The 21,871-nt window shown below is 37.2% G+C and overlaps 1 protein-coding gene across 4 annotated transcripts in view; it reads right to left on the bottom strand.

Moving 5' to 3' along the window:
- The window catches only part of FBXO38 (F-box protein 38), a 59,674-nt gene that overhangs the window by 2,090 nt on the left and 35,713 nt on the right, over nucleotides 1-21,871 (bottom strand). Inside the window, exons 13-20 of one of the 4 annotated variants that reach the window (XM_033180720.1) lie at nucleotides 16,210-16,329; nucleotides 14,618-14,797; nucleotides 12,611-13,123; nucleotides 6,922-7,022; nucleotides 6,709-6,811; nucleotides 2,298-2,464; nucleotides 1,000-1,145; nucleotides 224-327 (exon numbers count right to left, since the gene is read on the bottom strand). In XM_033180720.1, coding sequence (XP_033036611.1) covers nucleotides 224-327; nucleotides 1,000-1,145; nucleotides 2,298-2,464; nucleotides 6,709-6,811; nucleotides 6,922-7,022; nucleotides 12,611-13,123; nucleotides 14,618-14,797; nucleotides 16,210-16,329 — 1,434 coding nt within the window. Of the gene's footprint in view, nucleotides 1-223; nucleotides 328-999; nucleotides 1,146-2,297; nucleotides 2,465-6,708; nucleotides 6,812-6,921; nucleotides 7,023-12,385; nucleotides 13,124-14,617; nucleotides 14,798-16,209; nucleotides 16,330-21,871 lie in introns of all 4 variants that reach the window. The other 3 variants (XM_033180719.1, XM_033180718.1, XM_033180721.1) reach the window with 3 other exon arrangements.

Genomic DNA, 21,871 nt, shown 5'->3' on the forward strand with positions numbered 1-21,871 from the left:
TCTACACTTGGGTTACTGCTTGCTGTAAGCCCAAACCAGTTTGACTAATTGATTGATGGATCATTCATTCATTCGTGAATGAGAAAGGGCCATGTTTTGTTTCCCAGGCTGGTCTTGAACTCTTGGGCTCAAGTGATCGTCCCACCTTAGCCTCCTGAGTCGCTGGGATTACAGGGGCAAGCTACTGCACAGGCTATTTAACTTTCTAAATATTTGTAAATACCTTCTAAAGTATAGATTTCTCTCCCCCAGGGGTACTTGGGGTATTTCTTTAAGTCTTCTTCACTTCGAGTGGCTTCAGGGAAGAATTCATATTTAATGAGCTCTCTGGAGGCAACAGGAAAAATTAAGTAAAAATTACAAAACTGGAAATAATTAGTGTCAGGTAGGAAGGAACCATCAAAACTGTTTCAGACACAGATTCTACCAAACATCTTAAACAAAATATTAAATACCTAACAGAAGTAGTATACAATCAAACTAGAGAATCCAAGTGTAGTCAGGTCAAAACTACTTTCTTCACTATCTTCAAAATCATATCAGGGAAAGAAAGTCACTTTCTAAGCACATGTCTTCTACACAAAAGGTGCTTAATGCAACATTAATATAACAAATATATAAAAGTCAAATTTTCTGATGATATAAAATATCATAGTCTTAAGATCTTCTTCAAATTGATCTCTTTTTTCATGCCCCAAGGATAAATAATGTTACAAGTACATGTATAATTTTTTCTTGTAATTTTTATCTGAGTTTTAAAGATCATAAATATATACATATGCTTTTTAGTTTTAAGTCCTCGTTTCCCTCAGTTTCTCACTTACGTTAACTTTTAAGTCCTCGGTTCCTTCAGTTTCTCACTTATGTTAACTTCAGGATAAGCTTGTCTGAAAGCTTAGATGGAATCATTTAAAATAAAGAAAAACTGGGATTTGCTTCTGGGAGTCCCTGCTATGAGAAATGACTAAAAAGGCTTTTAGGGGCCACAGAGTTACTTACTGATTGATGTTTGCTATAGTGTCCATCCAGCTGCGAATGCGCACTTTATTCCGGACATTGGGAGGGTTGCTGAATTCATGGATAATACAGATGTGATAGGGGTAGGGACCACTAAACAGCTTCTGCTCCAAAGTCAGCGTGTCCACCTGCGGAAGACATCATAAACAGACGCCTTCAACAAAGAGAATGCCTTAGAAAGCTCTCTCCTAGAGCTTCAACCATCTTTCCACGGACCTTCCGTTTTGAAATCTCTGGCTGATTTGAAAATCAAATAGTCACATACAGACCTGAAAACAGTTTGTCATGCTGGGAATAATTTTGCAAACTCTTCTGTCTAGGGAACTTGGCAATTTATATCTCACTGTTATATTTAAATGCTTAGTAAACCAGAGAATCCTGATTGAGATAAATGATGTTAGTCAACTCAGAATCTACTTCTGGGTATGTCCTTTATTAAGTACTGAGTGCATTATAGAACTGTGACTGTGTAGTAACATATACCCTATTGAAATGGGACTGCTGCCCAGTCTTTAAGAGAGAATGCATTTTCTTGTCTTCTAGGAGCCTTTGATAACATTGCTTTTTTCTCATGGCATGCCCCTCTCCCATCTCTAGTTATGAAATCTCACGCTGCCATCTCAGTGGCATATGTTTATCTCCCTTTTGGGAAGGCAAACTCCTTGAGGGAAGGATCATGTGTTGTGTATTTTTTCGTACCAGGCATATGATAAGTTTTGAGACGCTTGACAATATGATGAACTGACTCTTTTGAGGCCAGGCTTACACACTGATTACAAAGGGGCATTTAAAATTTCCTTTAAACCCTCTTTTGGCATTAAGCACAGAACCTTATATACAATATACTCTTAATAATGATAATGACACTAATAGTAGTTATATGATGGCTTACTATATACTAGCACCTGTTTTAGAGTTTCACATATATTAAACATCACAATAATCCTGGGTATATCATTAGTATTCTAATTTTACAGATGAAGAAACTAAGACATAGAAGTCAAACAATCTGCTACAGGTCAGACAGCCAGAAATTTAATCAGGCAGTCTGAATCAGAGACTGTGCTCTTAACCACAGGTAACTTTTAATAAGTATAAAAACCTGTTGAATAACAACTCCCTGCATCATATATAACTTGTAAAAACTAAAATATCATTACTGTAGGTTGGAAGTGAATGAATGCCAAATCCAAAAGGCTAAAGACCAAAAAAAAAAAAAAAAAAAAAAAAAAAAAAAAATCACAATATGTGTATCATCAGAAAGGAGCAAAGCTCGTTACCTGCTGCATTGGGCGTAGGTATATGATGCGGTTTCTCTCGGGTGGCATTCTTAATATCTGGTCTAGTACCTGATCCATGTTCAGTTTCTTGCACTGTGCATAGTCAAATCGGTTTACAATTGGTGCATTTTCTACTTTTAAATGTTTTAGTACCCTGCACCTGGTAGCTACAAAATGAAAACAATGGTAAGCGCTATACATATCATCTTTGGAGAGATGGCCTAATTTTTGTTAGCACAAAATACTGCAGTAACAAACATCTTTAACATAGGTCAAATAATATCATAGAGTACAAATGGCAGTTAACATAAAAATTTGAAAATGTGGTTCTGTTTAATTCAAAAGAAGGTAGAAGGGGCACATTAAAGTGTCTTTTTCTAAGATTTTTACTGTTAAGAAAACCAAGCCCTAGAAAATGACTTGCTCAAACAGAAACTGTTTAGGAAATATTTATTTAAAAAATGAATAACTATTATACATTTTTACAGTCAATAATCAGACCTGAAATAATTCACCTATATTACCTTACATTCACTCTCAGGAAAGAGCAGAGTTGGATTTTAACTCCTGTCACAAATGTAAAAGCAGAACCTTGAAAAAAAAGACCCAGAAACACATTTGGGTATTTTGGTCTAAAGCTATTCAGTCCTATAGTAGCCATGTGGTTAGTGGTTACCATCATACTGAACAGTGTACACACAGAACATTAAAGTTCTATTGAAATGCTGGTCTAACACATGATTAGTTTTTCTGTTTGATATACAAAACATGAAGTCAGAAAAAAGTAATTTTGATATAATAAACACATTTAACTGAACTAATATACAAACGTCAGAAAAATATTTCCTTCTCTTTTTTTTAATCTCAAATTTCAACCTGGTCCAATTTTCATTGCAGACTGCAACCAGGTCCAACTTGAGAGAGAAGATCAAATGGAAAAGATTATAAAACCACAGGCTGATTTGCCTGATCTTTTTAACATTTCACAGACATCTTCTGTAACATCCTTGACCCAAATGTCATCATCGTCTTGCGCAATCTAGTGTAACTAACTTGACATTTAAACACTGAGCGAGACTCCTGCCTCTCACATTCATTTTCTCCTTCTGTGACATGGTGGAAAGGAGGGGAATTGGTGTTGAGGACAGCAACAGAGGAAAGAAAAGCGCTAGATGACAGTAAGGATCCAATGGTTGCTAGCTATAAAATCAGACATGGGTAAGGTCAGTTCTAATCTCATTTAATCATCTCCTCCGTCATTAACTTAGCCACTATCTACAGACTAAGCTAAGATCCTCTCCCCATGATAAGCTGAGCCAAACAATTTGGTTTAAAGGGGAGAAGGTTGGGCCTGAGGCCGTGTGATCCATCATTAGGTTAGAGAATGTACAGGAAGAATCATCAAAGTAAAACGAAGAAAACCAGTCAGATTCTTGGAGAGCTCAGAGTAGAGAAAGGAATGGAATGAGGTGCCAAATGGCAGAGTTCGAAAATTGAGCTCAAAGGGTATAGGGACTGACAGAATGAAATGAAAGTTCTTCCAGTGCTACTGAAAGGCTAGGGTGAGTACCCCTACTGTTACGAACTCTGAGCTTTTGAAGAGCCTGTGTTCTCTATCGTAGAAGGAAACTCCAATAGGAGACAGTGATTTAAGATGTTTTAGGACCAAAGACCTCATTGGCTAGGATAGAGAAAAGTACTACTTCTTAAGAGTAAACAACAGAGTCTGGGGTCCCCAAGGTCTGAACTTTTGTAGAATTCAGAGTAGTGCTTGAATCTCAGTTTCATCTCTCCTTTCTTGGATTCTCCTTAGTTTATGACAAAATGTTTGGTAAATACCTTTTAACGGATTTCTTTGTTTACTACTAATATGGTAGGAGACGTAAAACAAAACAAAGTAAACCTCTTAATATTTTTTGCAATACAGCTTGACTAACCTTTATCTGAAATACTTGGGACCAGAAGTGTTTTAGATTTCAAATTTTTCTTCAAATTTTGGAGTATTTGCATTATATACTTACCCTAATAAAAATTATCTGAAATCTGAAATGCGCTCCAATGAACATTTCCTTTTAGCATCATGTCAGTGCTCAAAAAGTTTTGAATTTTAAAGCACTTGGGCCTTTTGATTTTTAGATTAGAGATGCTCAATGTGTAATAACATTACTAGGCATTACTAGAGGTCAGACCCTGTACACACACTGTGTGTGTGGGTGTGTGTATATATCATGTATATACATACACAGGCATTTCTCATTTTATTGTACTTTATTGTGCTTCACAGACATTGCATTCTTTACACAAGGTCTGTGGCAACCATGAATTGAGTCCACTAATGCCATTTTTTTAGTAAGCATGTGCTCACTTTGAGTCTTTGTGTTACATTTTTAATAATGCTTGCAGTATTTCAAACTTTTTCATTATTATTTTATCCATTATGGCGGTCTGTGATCAATGATCTCTGATGTTACTATTTTAATTGTGGGGTGCCACAAACTGCACCAATGTAAGTGAACTTAATAAATGTTATGTATGTCTTGACTGCTCCCCCAACAGGCTGTTCCTCTATCTCTCTCCCTTTCCGTCAGGTCTCCCTACTCCCTGAGATATAATGATGTTGAAATTAGGCCAATTAATAACTCTACAATGGCCTCTAAGTGTTCCAATAAAAGGAAGAGTCACAAATCTCACTTTAAAATAAAAAGATAGCAATGATTAAGCTTGATGAGGAAGTCACGCTGAAAGCTGAGATAGGTCAAAAGCCAGGTCTCTTGTGCCAGTTAACCAAGTTGTGAACGCCAAGGAAAAGTTCTCGAAAGAAATTAAAAGTGCTATTCCAGTGAACCCACAAATGGTAAGAAAGCAAAAGAGCCATATTGCTGATATGGAGAAAGTCTGAGTGGTCTAGACAGATCAAACCAGCCACAACATTCCCTAAGCCAAAGACTAACCCAGGGCAAGGCCCTCAACATTTGGGCAAGACTCTCCACCAGCAAAAAGATTATGACTTGCTAAAGGTTCAGGTGATTGTTAGCATCTTTGAATAATAAAGTGTTTTTATTTTATTTTGTTTTTTTCTGAGATAGAGTCTTGCTCTGTTGTCCAGGCTGGAGTGCAGAGGCATGATCTTGGCTCACTGCAACCTCTGCCTCCTATGTTCAAGCGATTCTCTTGCCTCTGCCTTCCAAGTAGCTGGGATTACGGGCATGAGCCACCACGCCTGGCTAATTTTTGTACTTTTAGTAGAGACGGAGTTTCGCCATGTTGGCCAGGCCGGTCTCAAACTCCTAGTCTCAGGTGATCCGCCTGCCACAGCCTCCCAAAGTGCTGTGATTACAGGAGTGAGCCTCCGTGCCTGGCCAATGAAGTGTTTTTAAATAAAGGTACACAGATTTTTAAAAAAAATACAATGCTACCTCACATTTAATCGACTATAATGTAAACGTAACTTTTATATGCGCTGGAAAATAAAAAAAACTTATGATTCGCTTTATTGTGATATTCCTTTTATTATGGTGGTCTAGAACCAAACCTGCAGTGTCTCTGAGGTATGTCTGTATACATATACATACAGAAACATATCAATCACTGCATTTAACTTTCACAAATGCTTTATGAGTTAAGCATAATTACGCACAGTTTACAGATTGAAGAAAATGAAGATAGAAAATTATATAACTTGCCCAAGGCAAGCAAATAAGTCAGATCTTCATAATTTTACATGGATGGATATCTAAAATATAATTTTGAATAAAAAAGGTAAAATTAACAGATCAATTGTAGGATATACTATGTAACTAAAATTTTAAGAAATCACAAAAATTAATACCCTATGTTTGAGACAGACACATATATAAAGAAAGATATAAAAGGTACACTGGAAAGATGTATGTTCAATACACGAGTATAGATGGTGGGAGCGGATGAGATTAACAATGAGGGACACGAGACTAAAAACAAAAAGGGGCTTGGATAAATGATAATGTGCCATGAAGTAAAGATACAATTAATCATCTCAATCAAATACAGAGCAGTGATACACTTGAGGCCCAGTCGGCGCTTCCCTCAAAAACCATGTCCAAGTCACACAGCTGCTCAATGACCAAGCCAGCAATCAAGCTGAGGTCTGACTCCAAAGCCTATGCAGGCTGTTATTTACTCTTTCAGATCAGGCAGTAATTATCTTTTGGAGACAGGCTATTTTAAAAGATGAACCAAGTTTCTCTACATGATGCTCAGAAATACTAAGGAGTAATACTTTGAGAACTAGAACAAAGGTGGAACTAAAGATAACCCAACACAATATTTCCTTTAAGAAAATAAGACAGTAATGTTATTACAGTATTCATGAGTTCCTAATTCTTTTAACTCATTCATGATGCTCGTGTATAATACGGGCCCAAATACATACCATGGATGAACATCATCTTGGGACAGTCTTTAAGCACTAGATCTGTGATTCCACAATTGGTCATAGTGACTCCAACGAGATTCTTGGATTTTAATACAAGAACCTACAAGGAGAAAAATTAGAAACTATATAAAGATACAAACTTTAGTTTGCGTGCATTACTTAGGAACTGGGCTAGACTGTGATAAAGGTAAGTGAGGGTTTTTTCTCTACCTGCACATGGTCATCCTCGATCACAGGATCACTTGTACTGGTGGATTTATCTGCTGTCCGCTTCCGTTTCATGGCGTGACGTGGCTTTGTTTTGGCTACTTCTAAAAAAGGTAAAAAAAAAAAAGAAAAACCAAAACTTTAGCCTTGCTTTCTTTCCCTCAAGCACATTCAATCACATATGTATGAACACCATCAAGGCAATTCCCAAATCTACAATTTGGTTCCCAATGGAATACAGTTATATCGGTATTTCCAATGGATTGTTTCAAAACAGGATCACCCTCCATTACTTCAAACATATCTACATCAAATATAACAACCCTTCTCATACCTAGGTCATCCTAATAATCTAATAAACATTCCTACTTCCAGTCTCTCTCACTCATCTCATCCTAAATACTATTGGTGAATTGAACTCCTATCTTTCCTACTAAAAAACTTTTAAATTATTGACTGAAGCTTAGTGAATGTTTCAATGCTTGACATTTGGAGCTATGCTTCAGCTCTGCCCATTCTCCACACCATACCCTAGTCATGTCCCACTGCTAATATCTCCGAAGTCATCAATTGCTCTAGCTTCTTCTGCCCAGAACACCTTTTCTGACCTTACTTTTTGAAATACGACCCATCTGGGAAAGGTCCAACTCAAACACTTAGTTCTAACAAAGCACCCTTGATCCCCAAACATTACATACTGCCCTAATAGTTCCTTTTATACTTGTTTTGTTGGTCTATTTACGTAAAAGCTCGTTAAAGGCAACAACACTCTCTTAATTCATCTTTGTTTCAATGTGTCACTAGCAATGAGATAAAATGAACGTTTATTGAATGAATTGGCACTCAACACTTACAGAACGAATGAATGAATGAATACATCACAGGTAAAACAGAATAACAAATATTTACTGAGCACTTACTGTGTGTCAGGCACTGTTCTAAGGGTTTTACTTGTATTAACTCACTTAATCCTTACAATAGCTCTGAGATGGATTTATTGTTCTCCCTGTTTTACATATTAGGAAACTGAAGAACAGGAAGGTAGAAAAACTTGCCACAGTGCTAAATGGGAACCAGGAGTCAAACCCAGGAAATCTAGCACCAGTTACTAAGCTAGAAAACCTGCAATCTTTCATCTGTCAAACCCTGGTTAATAAGGCCCTTATTCACTAGTACTGTTCTGAAGCAATACACTTCGAAATAAGCAAATATTGTCCTTATTTAATTTAAAAACGAGTGCTAAATTCATAGCTAAAACTTAAGCACATATATATTCCAAGAAAATACATTAGTCATCGTTCTCATTTTTGATACTTAATCATACTGTAGCAGAGCATATATAGAATTAAATACAACTGACTTTCATGAATTAAATCACCACCATACTGTTTTTTTAGATAGTACTGCTAATTATAAACATTCCACTTGGTAATTCTGTAATATCAGTAATTCTGTAATCTCAAACATGAAAGATCACAAAAAACGACAAAGAAATGAGAATGAATACTGCAAATTCCCAAAGGCTTGGGCTTAGATAGGAACCTTAGAGATTTAATCTGATTTTTTTACACAACAAAATCCTTTCTACACCACTGAAGTCTGTGAAATTCTACTGTGTAAAACAATTCAAAGCAGCTGCTTTGGCTGAAGGCCGAAGAGGAGCCCAAGAGCTCTACCCATCAAACTTCCTCCAAGGACCTTGAAACTAAGCAGAATTCTGGAGTTCCAACAAAACATGAAGACTACTAACCACACAACACAATGTAGGCCTTCTCCCATAGTATCCTGAAGGAACTTCATCCAAAATCAAATCATCTTCATTGACAAGGAACCTTCTAACGGCAGCACACTTCACCTGATAGCCAAAATTCACAATCCTTTTAAAACCTCTAATAAGTCCTGGCTCCCTCTCCCAGTAGCACAAAAATGAAAATGAACAAACAAAAAGCAAGCCTGTTTCACTACATGACAGTGTTCTAGGAAGCATCTTCTCTCAGTAAATCTCCTTTTATGATCTGATTTTCAAGTATCTCACCTTCCTGGATTGCTCTCTCCCTTCCCCCTTAATTTAACAGAGTATGGGGTTCAAAATTAGGTAAAGTTTCCTGCTCTCCAGGGTACCCAAACTAGTAGTTTACATTTTCTAAGAAAAGTTATAAAATGAAGTCACACTTTATACATATATGAGCTTGAAAAACAAACATTTCTGACACATAAGGAAAAAAGTTTGTATGTTTGTTGTTATTCTCTTATGCCTCCCTCCCTGTTTAGAGAAAATTAATTTTGTTTAGGAACATTTTTTTAGTAATTCAAAACATCCATTAGCATCAACAATACCTCATATGATGGTGTCTATACTTATTATGTTCACAGTTATTATCTAAGCCCCATACCATGTGTAAGACATGGTGCTAAAGGATAGAAATATACTGGTGAAAAAGCAGAGACTGTTCTTGTCCTCATGGAGCTCACAGTCTATTAGAAAGGAAGACAGTAAAACAAGAAATTACAACAGAGTGTGGTTCACATTAATGTTGAAGATGCTACAGAAACAGAGAAAAGCAGATCAATCCAGTCTTGGGGTGTCAGGGAAAGTGTTTAATATTTATAGCAACTATTTTAATCTTAAATGTTATTCTTTGACAATCCAATTATTTAGTTCTCTAATATTTACTTTACAAATTGTTATACAGTGAGGATTAAAAGAAACTTACAGGTATTTACTCCCAAAATATAAATTCACAAAACAATTATATTAGCTTCTAAAATGGCTTTAACACTCCACAGGGTCATAAATTAAAAACCAAATATCTCAAATGTTACTTTTTTTGAACTGATTTTTTAAAATCTTTAAATTCAAGTTTCTTCCTTTATTAGTTTGGATTTTTCTCTTTAAAAAACATGCCAGATTAAAAATAATTTGGGCCGGGTGCAGTGGCTCATGCCTGTAATCCCAGCACTTTAGGAGGTTGAGGCGGGTGTATCACCTGAGGTCAGGAGTTGGAGACCAGCCTGGCCAAAATGGGGAACCCCTGTCTCTACTAAAAACACAAAAATTAGCTAGGCATGGTGGTAGGCACCTGTAATCCCAGCTACTCGGGAGGCTGAGGTAGGAGAATCACTTGAACCCGGGAGGTAGAGGCTGCAGTGAGCTGAGATGGCGCCACTGCACTCCAGCCTGGGCGAACATGGCGAGACTTCATCTCAAAAATAATAATAATAATAATCTCAATAATAATAATAATAATAATAATAATTTGTAAGCCACCCAAATAACTTCTTGTTCTTTCCAAAAGGGACTTTAATAATATTAAAATCAGTACTTTGATATCTACCCCAAAAAACTACTATTCAAAGTAAATAGACATTTTTATAAACCTAAAATATATTAGCAAATAATTTACCTAGTATAACCATGTTACAGACATTAGAAGTCTTCTCAAATTGAAAAAAAAATCACATAATAAATGCAATAAGAAGCACTACATAAATATTTTCTTTATTTTAAATCCAGAGAATGATTTAACTTAAAAAAAGTTCTAGACATGAAAAAAGTCAGAATAAAATAGTTAAGGGATAAGCAGAATACAAGGCAAAAAATAACCTCAAAACTTCAATGGTTAATATGAAGGCTCTGTATTAAAAACAAAACAACAAAAAACGAAAAAACTTTATCAAGACACGTAAGTAAAACGGCAAACATAACAGTCCCTAAACAGGAAGACTCAGTGCTGTTAAAATGACAATTATGTTTCAGTTATCAATTGAATGAAATTCCAAACAAAAAGCAAGATTAGTTTTTGGAACTTGATAAAAATATTACAAAGCACATCTATAAAAATAAATGGCAAATGCATGGCTAGTCAAGGAAATTTCGAAGAAGAATAATGAAACAAGACAGAACACTGGAACAGAATAGAATGGCCAGAGATTAACCTAAGTATGTCTAAGAATTTAGTAGATGAGAAAAGAGCATTTCAAAATAATAGCACAAGAACGGACATCCATAACCAGTACTGAAACAAGTTGGTGATAGTTTGGAATAAAAAATTAACATTAGTTCCCACAGATTGAAATAAAATTCCAACTGAACTAAGGAACTAAACTGAAATCAATGAACAAAGGAATAAGAAAATGGGCACATTTATCTGAACCAAGTGTAGGAAAGGCCTTTCACAGCATAAAAATGAACTCGTAAAGGAAAACATGCAGATCTGACTTTGCAAATATGAAAAACCACAAAACAAAAGGTGTCATAGGAGGCAGATACTGTTTAATGGGCACAGAGTTTCAGTTTGGGATGATGAAAAAGTTCAGATGGTTGGTGGTGACAGCTGCATAACAAGGTGAAATGTATTTAGTGCCGCTGAACTATACACTGTACACTGAATGGTAAAGTTATATCTTACCACCAATTTTTTAAAAAAGATATTATCAAACATTTACAATTGAAGCTGGGAAAAGTATTTTCACCATATGGCAGAACCACTGTTTGCAAAGCATAAAAAAGTCTTCAAATAAAACTCATATATTTCAATGAGTTTATGCAACTATGGTAACTAGCACACAATTAATTAAGGTCTCAAATGTATCTCATGAAAGCTTACTTTTGTTCTGTTTAGCTCTGTATGATTCAATTAGTTCTATTTAGAATATACAAAAAGCACTGACTGCCTATGTTCTGGGACTGATTTTAATATTTTAAAATTGAGGGCTACTTGAAGAAAATTAAAATACATTATTATTCACTGTCAGGTAGTAATGATATAATAAAGGCAGGAAAGAGTACTTAAAAATAAGATCAGAAATAGAAACAGACTTATGATTAATAAATGTGCTTACACCCATTCCACCCAATTCCTTGGCTATACATTATAACATTAATGAAATTAAATACACATTATTTGTTCTGAGTATTTTCACCAAAATAATTCTCAGCCAAACCATTTACTTACCTGCTTATCTCCTGGCAAACCTTACTTGAATTGAAGCAAAACTAGATTTCTGAAAAAATTACTAAGTACTGCAGAGACAGAGAGAGAGGGCTAGACCCAGGAAGTTGCACTGAGATGTGTTGCCCCAGCCCCAGCAACGTCAAGTCCTTGCCTTTTGGCTAAGGTTTAAAACTTCCCTAAGTTAAGACTTCTCTAAGTGTGTGATGGTAGCAGAGTTCATCTACTGGGGCTTAGGTGTCAGTCAGTGTTATATTTAGGGTAAATACACACAGTGCCACTTTCCTTAAAAGCTGAACTATTTGAGTTTTCCAGGTTGGACACTGCATAAACTGTTTTACACCCCCACCCACCAAACCATTGCTGAAAATTAGTTTAAAATCTGTAAGACCCACAAAACCCCAAAACAGAATTTAATTTGCCAAACTGGCTTTTTGTAAGAAAACTCATGAAACAAGTTCATGCCTTTCTGCAGCCCTACCCTGCAGTTGCTAATCCTAGGAGCATTGTCATACCTGACTCAGATACCAGCAGTACATGGGACAGTCTGCTCCTGGCCCTGGTTAGGGGCCTCCGAGGGTAGTCTTCATTAGACTGCACGTCACAACTCTCAGGCTGGGAGCTCCCCCTCCTGTCCTCACCTGTAGCCCCAGAGCCACTCCCATTAGTCCTCTCATCATGTGCTGGGCCTGAAGACCCCCCTTGTGGCAGAGTCCTAAAGGAAAAGGCGGATCTCGTACCATCCGGGCCATTCACAACACAGGCTCGGCTGGTTGAAGGACGTTCCTCATCAGAACACCTGCTAGTTCTCCTTTGGGATTCCTGGGGCCTGTGACAGCAGCATCTGGGGCAGACAGAACTCTCTGCATCTCCCTCCTCCATGGCCTCAGAGTCCTCTGACCCACCGGGGGAGCAGGCACACTGCCTGGACACATCCACTTCTGTAGGGCTAGGCTCGGAAGAGCCGCCGCTGTTCACCGTCCTTACAAAGTCGGGGCTTTGAGAAGCAGTGCTGTGTGAGCTGGAGTTTCCCACTGTGCTGGCGGTGGTGCTGCTGCAGCTGGGATAAACATCCTTGTTTTTTTTCTTTTCAGGAATATCCCTAGCTGCTTTCATATCGGCTTTGATCTGCTCACTGGTGACCTGACAGCCTTTCTCACAGCAGCTGCTTTCCTCGAGGGGAAACTGCTTCGACTGGCCCATCTGATGGGAGTTGTACCTCTTTCGAAGTGGAGTCTTGCCTTTTCCACTTACTGCTTATAGAAAAAGAAGAACGGCCCGAGGAAAAGAAAAGATTTCAGTACAAATTCTGGACAACACGCAAGAGTAAATTTGGAACAGGAAATAATGTATACTAAACACTAATTTTCCTAAAGTATAACTGTGATCACATCATTGAGCTGCTATAAAATTCTCTATGGCTCCCTAGTGTCTACCTGGTTTATACTCCTTAGCTATGCCTTCAAGCCTCACTATGATCTAATTCCAAACCATCTTTCCATGTTGTCCCCTCCATATACATTCTACATTCCAGCTCCAGCTTTTCTCTCCATATACCCTTGCTTTGCTACTCAAGGCCTTTGTTCTCACCAATTTGTCAGCCCTGGTCCTCTACTCCGTCTCTTCTGCACCCCCACCCCAAATCAACTGTGGTTGTAGTATCTGCCCTGTAATGTTACTACCTATTGTTTTTGACATGACTCTTCAACCAGACTAGAACTTCTGTAAAGAGAGACCATGACTTACTCATCTCTCTATCCCTCACAGTGCCTAACACAGTACCTGGGGCACAATAAAGCCCAATGAAGATATAAAGGAATAAATAGGTTTTGTCTGGCCAACAGAGGATTTAGTTGCTAAATTTAGAAACTGCACTGTCTGGGAAAGTTAGGTTAGTCAGCTGGTCGTATTACTTTTCCTAAATTTCAGTTTCCATAAAACCTTCTTTCAACCACAGTATAAAGTTATCTGAATCTCTTAAATAGAAATTGAATAATCAGCCAATGATTAGCAAATTATTCCAAGTCCAAAGAACTAAACTTTCCAGATAATAGTACTATATAAATGTTTCAGGGTCAGTGTTAAATGTGTATTGAACATTCAAAAATATTAAGGAGTAAGGGTACCCAAGGAAAAATGACTGGACAATTTGTAAAAAATCTATCCTTTGCTAAAAGTGGTAAGCACATGGTTCGGAGAAACAAAAGGGAAGGAAAGACAAGGAAGAAGTATGAACTTCAAAGTTAAGAGAAGTACAGTTTCTTGGTGAGGCATTGCAGAGGGTTGTTGCCTAGATTTAAAGGGATGTGAGGGATTATAAAAATATACTTTAGGACTCCTTCAAGCACCAAACTAGCCACCAATATTCATTAAGCATAACTGGACAGATTATCAACTGGTGAATGTTTGCTTTTCATTGCTCTGGATGACTCAGTAGTCATCCCTTACATGAGGCACAGGCTTTTCGCTCACTAATCTCTGACACCCTGATGCCACAACTAAAGCCTCCACTGTAGACTTAGAATCCTTCTTTTCTTCCCTGAGCCCTCATTCCACACCACTGTTGTGTTGTATTGCCTACAAGAGCACCACCCAGATTTCCCTCTTACTTGGGCAACTGCATTTCTTGCTTCCTGTCACATTCCATAATATATGTTAACTGCACCCAAGTTGTCATATTAAGGCCAAGTGTGTCAGTTCTGATAGTGACTGTCATTAACAGTTCAGAGAAAGACGTAATTTCTCACCTGACAATTCCCTGGACTGCACTGACTCTGCAGTTTTCTCTTCACGTTCAGAGTAACGCCGAGTACCGTTCTTAGGAATCCAGACTTCTTGGAGTTCTAGACTATCTTCTTCATCATCGCTCTCTGAATCATGAACAGTAATTGGGGTTGGTTTTACTACACGCTGAAGACCACTGGGTCCTAAAAAAAAAAAGGTACAGGCGTAACAGTTACTTTTTGTGCAAGAAAGGGTCTAATGCGAAGTACTATTTCCAGGGCTCTGGAATCAATAGAGATGCTTTGTGGCTCTATGCAGCCTCCCCTGGCACACATTTTAACCGATAATGCACTTGGATAAGATACTGTGAAAGCAACTTAACTCTAAACCATTATGCCAACATTAAGTATGATTAATATGCCAATCAACTTGATGCATTTCTAAAGGCAAATTAAAATAGACATTCATATAGCATTCCCTTGCAGGATCTTCACTATTTCAAAGAGTAGCATAAAATCATCCTAAAAATAATCTAAATAACAGTGATAATAATTTTAAAAATAAGCTACATATTTTCTCAATTTTTCAAACATATGAGCCAAGGTTAAGTAAATGAAGATGAACTCAGAAATGTATGGGACTGGTAAACAAGACTGTATTCTTTGAGTATGGATCTATCTCATTAGATATAGCAGATATATTTTTGAAGGCTAGACACATGCTACATTTTGGTTGAATATGTGTATTTATGTAAAAAATGTTTTATCTGCTTGGCAGTACAGCTTTTAAACCTAGTTCTTATAACCTAATTCTCTCTGACAAGTGACTAATATTAGCTCCATCACTAAATGTATGCCCCAAGGAACCTAGCTTTTTTCCTGTCACATTGTACAATGTCTGACACAGAGTAGGCACTCAATAAATATTTGTTGAATGAGAGACTACATCTGTCACACACTTAAAACAGGGTAGCATATTTTCCATTCAAAGACAAGGCAGCATTCTAACAGGCAGGGAATGAGAAAACTTGAGTTTTCTCAATTTCAATTCTGTCCCTCGATTACTGGCTGACTGGTGTTGAGCACATCATTTAAACTTTTGAAAGAAAATTAATTTCCCCATCTGTAAAATGAAAGGCTGTGCGAGTAAATCTTTAAGGGCCTACGACTCTATATCCTGTCTTAAGTCAGCCAATGGCAAACAGAGGCTAGGTTTTGGTCTGTTTACTAAACCAGGTCAACTTCTCAACTGTTCCTCCTCTTTAACTGAATTGAGGGGAAGGCAAAAGCAGAATATTTAATCAGGTCATTTATTTTTCCATCAACAATTTGAGTGCTTTCTTTTTCTACACATACACGGACACACACATGCACATGTGGCTATACAGAAAAAGCAGTTGTTGCTGCAGTCACAAATAATAAAAGACAAACTTTAGTAAGATATATATACATGCAACGAGAATACCAGCAATGTATTACAGTTCTCAGTAATCAATAGCATAAAACACATCATTAGCTGAAAGGTCAGAAAACAATCATTCTCGGTGTCTCACGTACTTCATTAGAGTTAGGCCACAGTTTCAGAATGATGAATGTGGGATAGATCATATGATTACCTGCTTGTTCCTCATCAACATCCACAGGAATAATTGCCTGGCTATGAGCTGGCGTATTATTTCCACTCTCGGCTACCACCTCTCCATCTTCTTGGACGATGTCTTCCATCTCATTTAATGCTTAAACAAAAATATACACAAAGTAAAAACCAAGAGAAGTATAAAGAACTACGACGGCAGGCAAAACTGTGGCCACCCTAAGAATTGAACAGTCCCGCTGATTACTAGGCCTGCCCTGAAAGAACAGCATATACTGCATATATTGTGCTTGTTACTGCAGACATTAAGAAGTATTTAATCAGTCTACAGGAGAGAAAATCACAGATGGGAAAGGAACATTTGGCGGAGAAAGTCCATCAAACTCATACAAACTCAAACAGTTAACAAAGAAACAAGGCAAAATACGATTAAGCCAAAAAGATACCATTCAGATTAACGTCACTGAATTATATGGGAGAGGTTTGAAATTTCATGGGGACAGTGGGAATTGCTTTGGTTTTAAATACACACAATAGCACACCTCCCCCTGAATAATTGCCCAGCTCTAGCCTGCAATATCTATATTTCAGTTATTGCCAAAATGAGAAATGACCTTGCCTAGAAATCTTTCATGATAAAAACCAATCAATTTTCTTCTTTCATTCAACTGACTAACAATTATGAGTAGCAGTAATTAATATGTACATACTCTATGGCAGGCTCTATGCTAAATGTTTACAGAAACATTTTCTTATTTATTTCTCATAGCAATCAGGCTAGCATTATTATTAGCCTGATTTTTGCAGTTGAGGAAATGGAGGCCTAGACGTTTTAATAGTTTGCTAGGATTTAAATTGAGGAGTTTCTAGAGCCTACGACACTACAGAAACTACGAGAAGGTGGGAAATTTATACTCCTTGCTCTCAAAGAGGATGCACACATTCTGGCAAAGATGTTAGACACATAAAATAAGGTCAGAATATAATTGCTAAGAGCTATAAGAATTCAAAAGTGCAAAGGGAACATAGAATAGGAGCAACTAATTCTCTTCACTGGGTCAAGGAAGTGTTCACTGATACAAGGTAACATTTCATATACTACCATACCAGGAAGAATGCTACATTTTTCGGAAGAATAGTGGTCCAGTGGTAACAAAAAACAGTATCTGTGTTGTGATAGGGATGCAAAAGAAAAAACAAGGCTGAAAAGGTAGCCTGGGCTCCAGATTGTTAAAAGCTTGGAAAGCCTTGCTAAAAAGCTTAGAATTGTTTGCTGTAGGCAGAGGGAAACCACTAGAAGGTTTTTATGCAGGGAATGGCATGAAAAGAAGTACATTCAAATATTAACGTGACAAGGTTTTCCAAAGCTGCTGAGCAACTGCTTTTAGGTTGCCAGAATAGCCTGTGCAAACATTTAATATGATACCCAAAAGTTGTTTAAACGATTTCTTTCTTTGCATTCATTTGAATACTTACTGAGCGTCTACTACAATTTGTTAGTGTTCCTTGGAGCTGAAAAACAGTGGTGATATTCAAGATCCCTAGTCTCATGGCTTACTCTAGTTGGGGAAGAAAAAATTTAAAAAGTAAAAATAAAAACATCAGATAGTAATGCCTTATGTAACAAAAAGTGTGATGTGACAGAAAATAAACTGGTGGCTGCTTAAGATCAGATGGCAAGGAAAGACATCTCTGAGATTAACATTTAAGTTAAGAACTAAAAGTCAAGAAGGAGCCAGCCATGAAAAGATGGAGGGAGGGAATTCTAAGAGGCAGTAGTTAGTGCAATGGTAGACGCCAGCTGTCATGCTAAAGCATGGTGAGGGCAAGATGAGGTACCAGATGAGGGCAGGCCAGATCATACAGCACTTGGTGGGCCAGTTCAAGAACCTGGATCTTATTCTAAGGCAATGGGAAGCTATTAAAAAGTTTTGAGTAAGCTATCACTATTGTCGGTTTGTTAAAAGACTGCCCTGGCTGCTGTAAAAACTAATTTTAGTTGGGTAAGAAAATAGGCCAGTTTTAAAGCTATTAAAACATTTAGGTTAAAAAAAAGAGAAAGGTCTGATGTAGTGGTAGTACAATGGGAAAGGAGAGATGTAGGCATACTGGAGAGATGTTTTAGAGACATTCAACAAGATTTGGTAAATGACTCAATGTCTTGGAGAGCAGTTAGGAGGTAAAGAAAAAAGCATAATGTCTTGATTTTAGTCTCTGGTAATTAAATCGCATTGTGTTGCCTTTGGGCTAGTGAAGACACAAATGATTCTTGGTTTTGACAAAAAGCATAATGTCTTGATTTTAGTCTCTAGTAATTAAATTGGATGGTGGTGCCTCTGGGCTAGTGAACATAAAAACGATTCATGGTTTTGACTTTTTTCCTTTGTTGGAAAATATTTTATCATTATGGTAGTACATCTTTTTCAGAACAGTTTTAACTTAAAGTTATATGTATAATATATATTATACATACATACATATGCATGCTAACTTATAATCAAGTATCAATATTCATCAAATGTTTTGTTTAGCTGAAATGTTACTTCAGCTGTAAAAAAAAGTGTTATAAAGATAAAGAATTCATTGCCTCTTAACAAAATAATTTTTATGCAATGAAATTGTTGCATAAATTAATAGAAATTTATTATCAGACATAACATTTAGTGGTTGACAACTACCTGCCCCAAAGTAAAAAACAAAATACATTTACTGGGTTTTTTTTTCCAGACTGCAGTTTGCCCTTAGGCTTCAAGAATAAAAATTTTACAAAATCAGTGGTTTTCAAAGTATAGTCCCAGACCAGCAGCATCAGCACCACCTGGGTACTCGTTGAAAATTCAAATTCTTGGCTGGGTATGGTGACTCATGCCTATAATCCCGGTACTTTGGGAGGCCAGTGTGGGCAGATTGTGAGGTCAGGAGATCGAGACCATCCTGGCTAACACAGGGAAACCCCATCTGTACTAAAAATACAAAATATCAGCTGAGTGTGGTGGCACGTGCCTTTAGTAAGTCCCAGCCACTTGGGAGGCTGAGGCAGGAGAATCGCTTGAACCCAGGAGGTGGAGGTTGTAGTGAGCCAAGATCGTGCCACTGTACTCCAGCCTGGGAGAGAGAGTGAGACTCCGTCTCAAGGAAAAAAAAAAAAAAAAATTCAAATTATTGGCTTGGAGCAGTGGCTCACACCTACAACCCCAGCATTTTGGGAAGCTGAGTTGGTTGGATCGCTTGAACCCAGGAGTTGAGACGGCCTGGGCAATTTATGATATTCCATCTCTATTTAAAAACAAAAACAAAAACATATTATCTGGCCTCACACAGACCAAATAACTGGAACTCTGAGGGCAAAAATCAGCAATGTGTTTTAACAAGTCTTCCAGGTGATTCTGATGCACACTCAAGTTTAAAAACCACTGCCATAAACAAAGCTGCAGAGCAATTTCACTTGGCAGTCAATTTAGGCTAACTGGGGTGGAGGGATGAGAAAAGAGGTTCACTATGACGCTATATTTAAAAGCAGTAAGTACCTGGAATGTATGTTTTAAATCAAGAGACAAAATTAGTTAAATGATGTTTAGGTAAAACTATGCTTTAAAGTTATAATTACTTAAAAAGTAGTACATAAAAATAGACACTATGCTTTAGCAATTACAGAAGCATAATTTTGATACTTATAGGCAAATGTAAATTGTTAAAAACAAATGAACATTGTGGGCACAGTGACTGACTCATGCCTGTAATCCCAGCATTTTGGGAGGCTGAGGCATGAGGATCACTTGAGGCCAAAAGTTCGAGACCAGACTGGGCAATTCAGTGAGACTCTATCTCTACATACATTTTTTTTGAAAAATCAGCTGAGAGTGGTGTCACGCATTTGTAGTCCCAGCTACTCAGGAGGCTGAGGTGGAAAGATCACTTGAACCCAGGAGTTTGAGGCTACAGTGAGCTATGATCACGCCACTACCCTCCAGCCTGAGTGACGGTGAGACTCTGTCTCAAAAAAAAAAAACAAAAAAACCCACAAAAACAACAACGCCAAAAAAAACCCCACCAAAAACTGTAAACATTTATTCTTATTTTAGAATGCTGCAAAATTCAGGTAATCAAGTTATATTTTCAGCTAACTAGCTCATAATTGAGTACTCTAAGTTCTAAGACTTCTGAAAGTACAAATTTAAGATAATATCCTGCCAAATTATAAAATTGTGATAAATATAGTAACTGTGAAACAATAAATCACAGTTTTGTTGGAGTTAATTTATACAAATTAAATAGCTTTTAAAATTATACAATGCCCCTCTTTTACAGTAAATTACCTCATGCAAGCTGAAGAAGTTAAAAACAATAGAGCAATTAAGACTGGTGTTGCTTCATTCTGGGGCTGGTCCAAAACCAAGTAAAGGCCCATACATGTAAAGATCTGTTTTAAGACTCAGGGTCTCCCTCTGTCACCCAGGCTGGAGTGTAATGGTGTGATCATAGCTTACTACATCCTTGAAACCTCCCTACTCAAGCCATCCTCCTGCCTCAACCTCCTTAGCTTATAGGCGTGTGCACTGCACCTGGCCTAGACGTGAAGTCTTCAAATTGTATATCAAGGAGAGTGAACATGCTAATACCTGTTTCAAAGAAATTTTTAAATTATTATTTTCACTTGAAGATGTGAACCATCAATATTAGTCAACTGTTTAACATAATTCCCCATTACCCCTTTTATTATGAAGCCCTGTATTTCTCTTTATTTCAACCAAAAATCAGTCTTTTTCTAGTTCCTTATTTTGTTGGGGGGGGGAATCTAACTTATATGTGTGTGTGTGTTGTGTGTGTGTGTATACATGTTTAATAACAAATACAACTAAACACACTACCACGTGGGAGTGACCTGTGGAATCTAATGTTTTCTACCAATCTTCCTTTCTCTACAAATGCTGCCATTGCCTCTGGTTTTCTTAGGCTTCCTCTTGTTGAAGCTATTTAATCCTTCAATCCTGGCATTTACGTATGCTTTATACAATTATGCTTTATACATTATGTATTTATTCTTTGCTTCTCAGCATTAAACAGCATTTTGAAGATACTGTACTTGACAACAGTCCTAGGTAACTGCTGAAGCTGAATCCTTTCATTGTAATTATGGCTTCTTAAATCAAAATAGCTTATCCTATATCTTGTGTATTTGGTTTTTATGCCAAATCTCTCATCTACTGAAACCATATTTACAAAACAAATTAAGATGTAAGTTCCATTTTCCTCTCTTAAATCAAATACAGATACGAATTAAATCAAATATGTTGTTGAATATCTTTTTGGTCCTTGTTGCAACAATATGTGATTTCACAACGGCAGGTATTCTCCACTGTACTGAGAAGTCTATGGCAAATTAATCTTCTAGTGAAGTCTATAATCTGTGTGTCAACTCAAACCAAAAATGAGTTCACAGGATTTGGGTAGTTCTGAATGGCAGCTGCTCTAAGTTTCCAACGTAGAGTCCACGTCCTCTGACACGCAGATCTTTATGGTGGTAGTAACCTGTACTATGTACCATAGCACTCAGGACAACAAAGCAAAGGGACAATATGTGACTGTCTTGCCCTCTCGTTCCCTTAACACCTGTTGGCTCTGCACTTTTATTTTTGCATTTTTAAGGGAGATTGTTGGGGAAAGATTTTACCTAGGTTTGAAAT

The sequence above is a fragment of the Trachypithecus francoisi genome, unplaced genomic scaffold (assembly GCF_009764315.1).
Source record: "Trachypithecus francoisi isolate TF-2019V2 unplaced genomic scaffold, Tfra_2.0 Lachesis_group2, whole genome shotgun sequence".
NCBI classification, from domain to species: Eukaryota; Metazoa; Chordata; class Mammalia; order Primates; family Cercopithecidae; genus Trachypithecus; species Trachypithecus francoisi.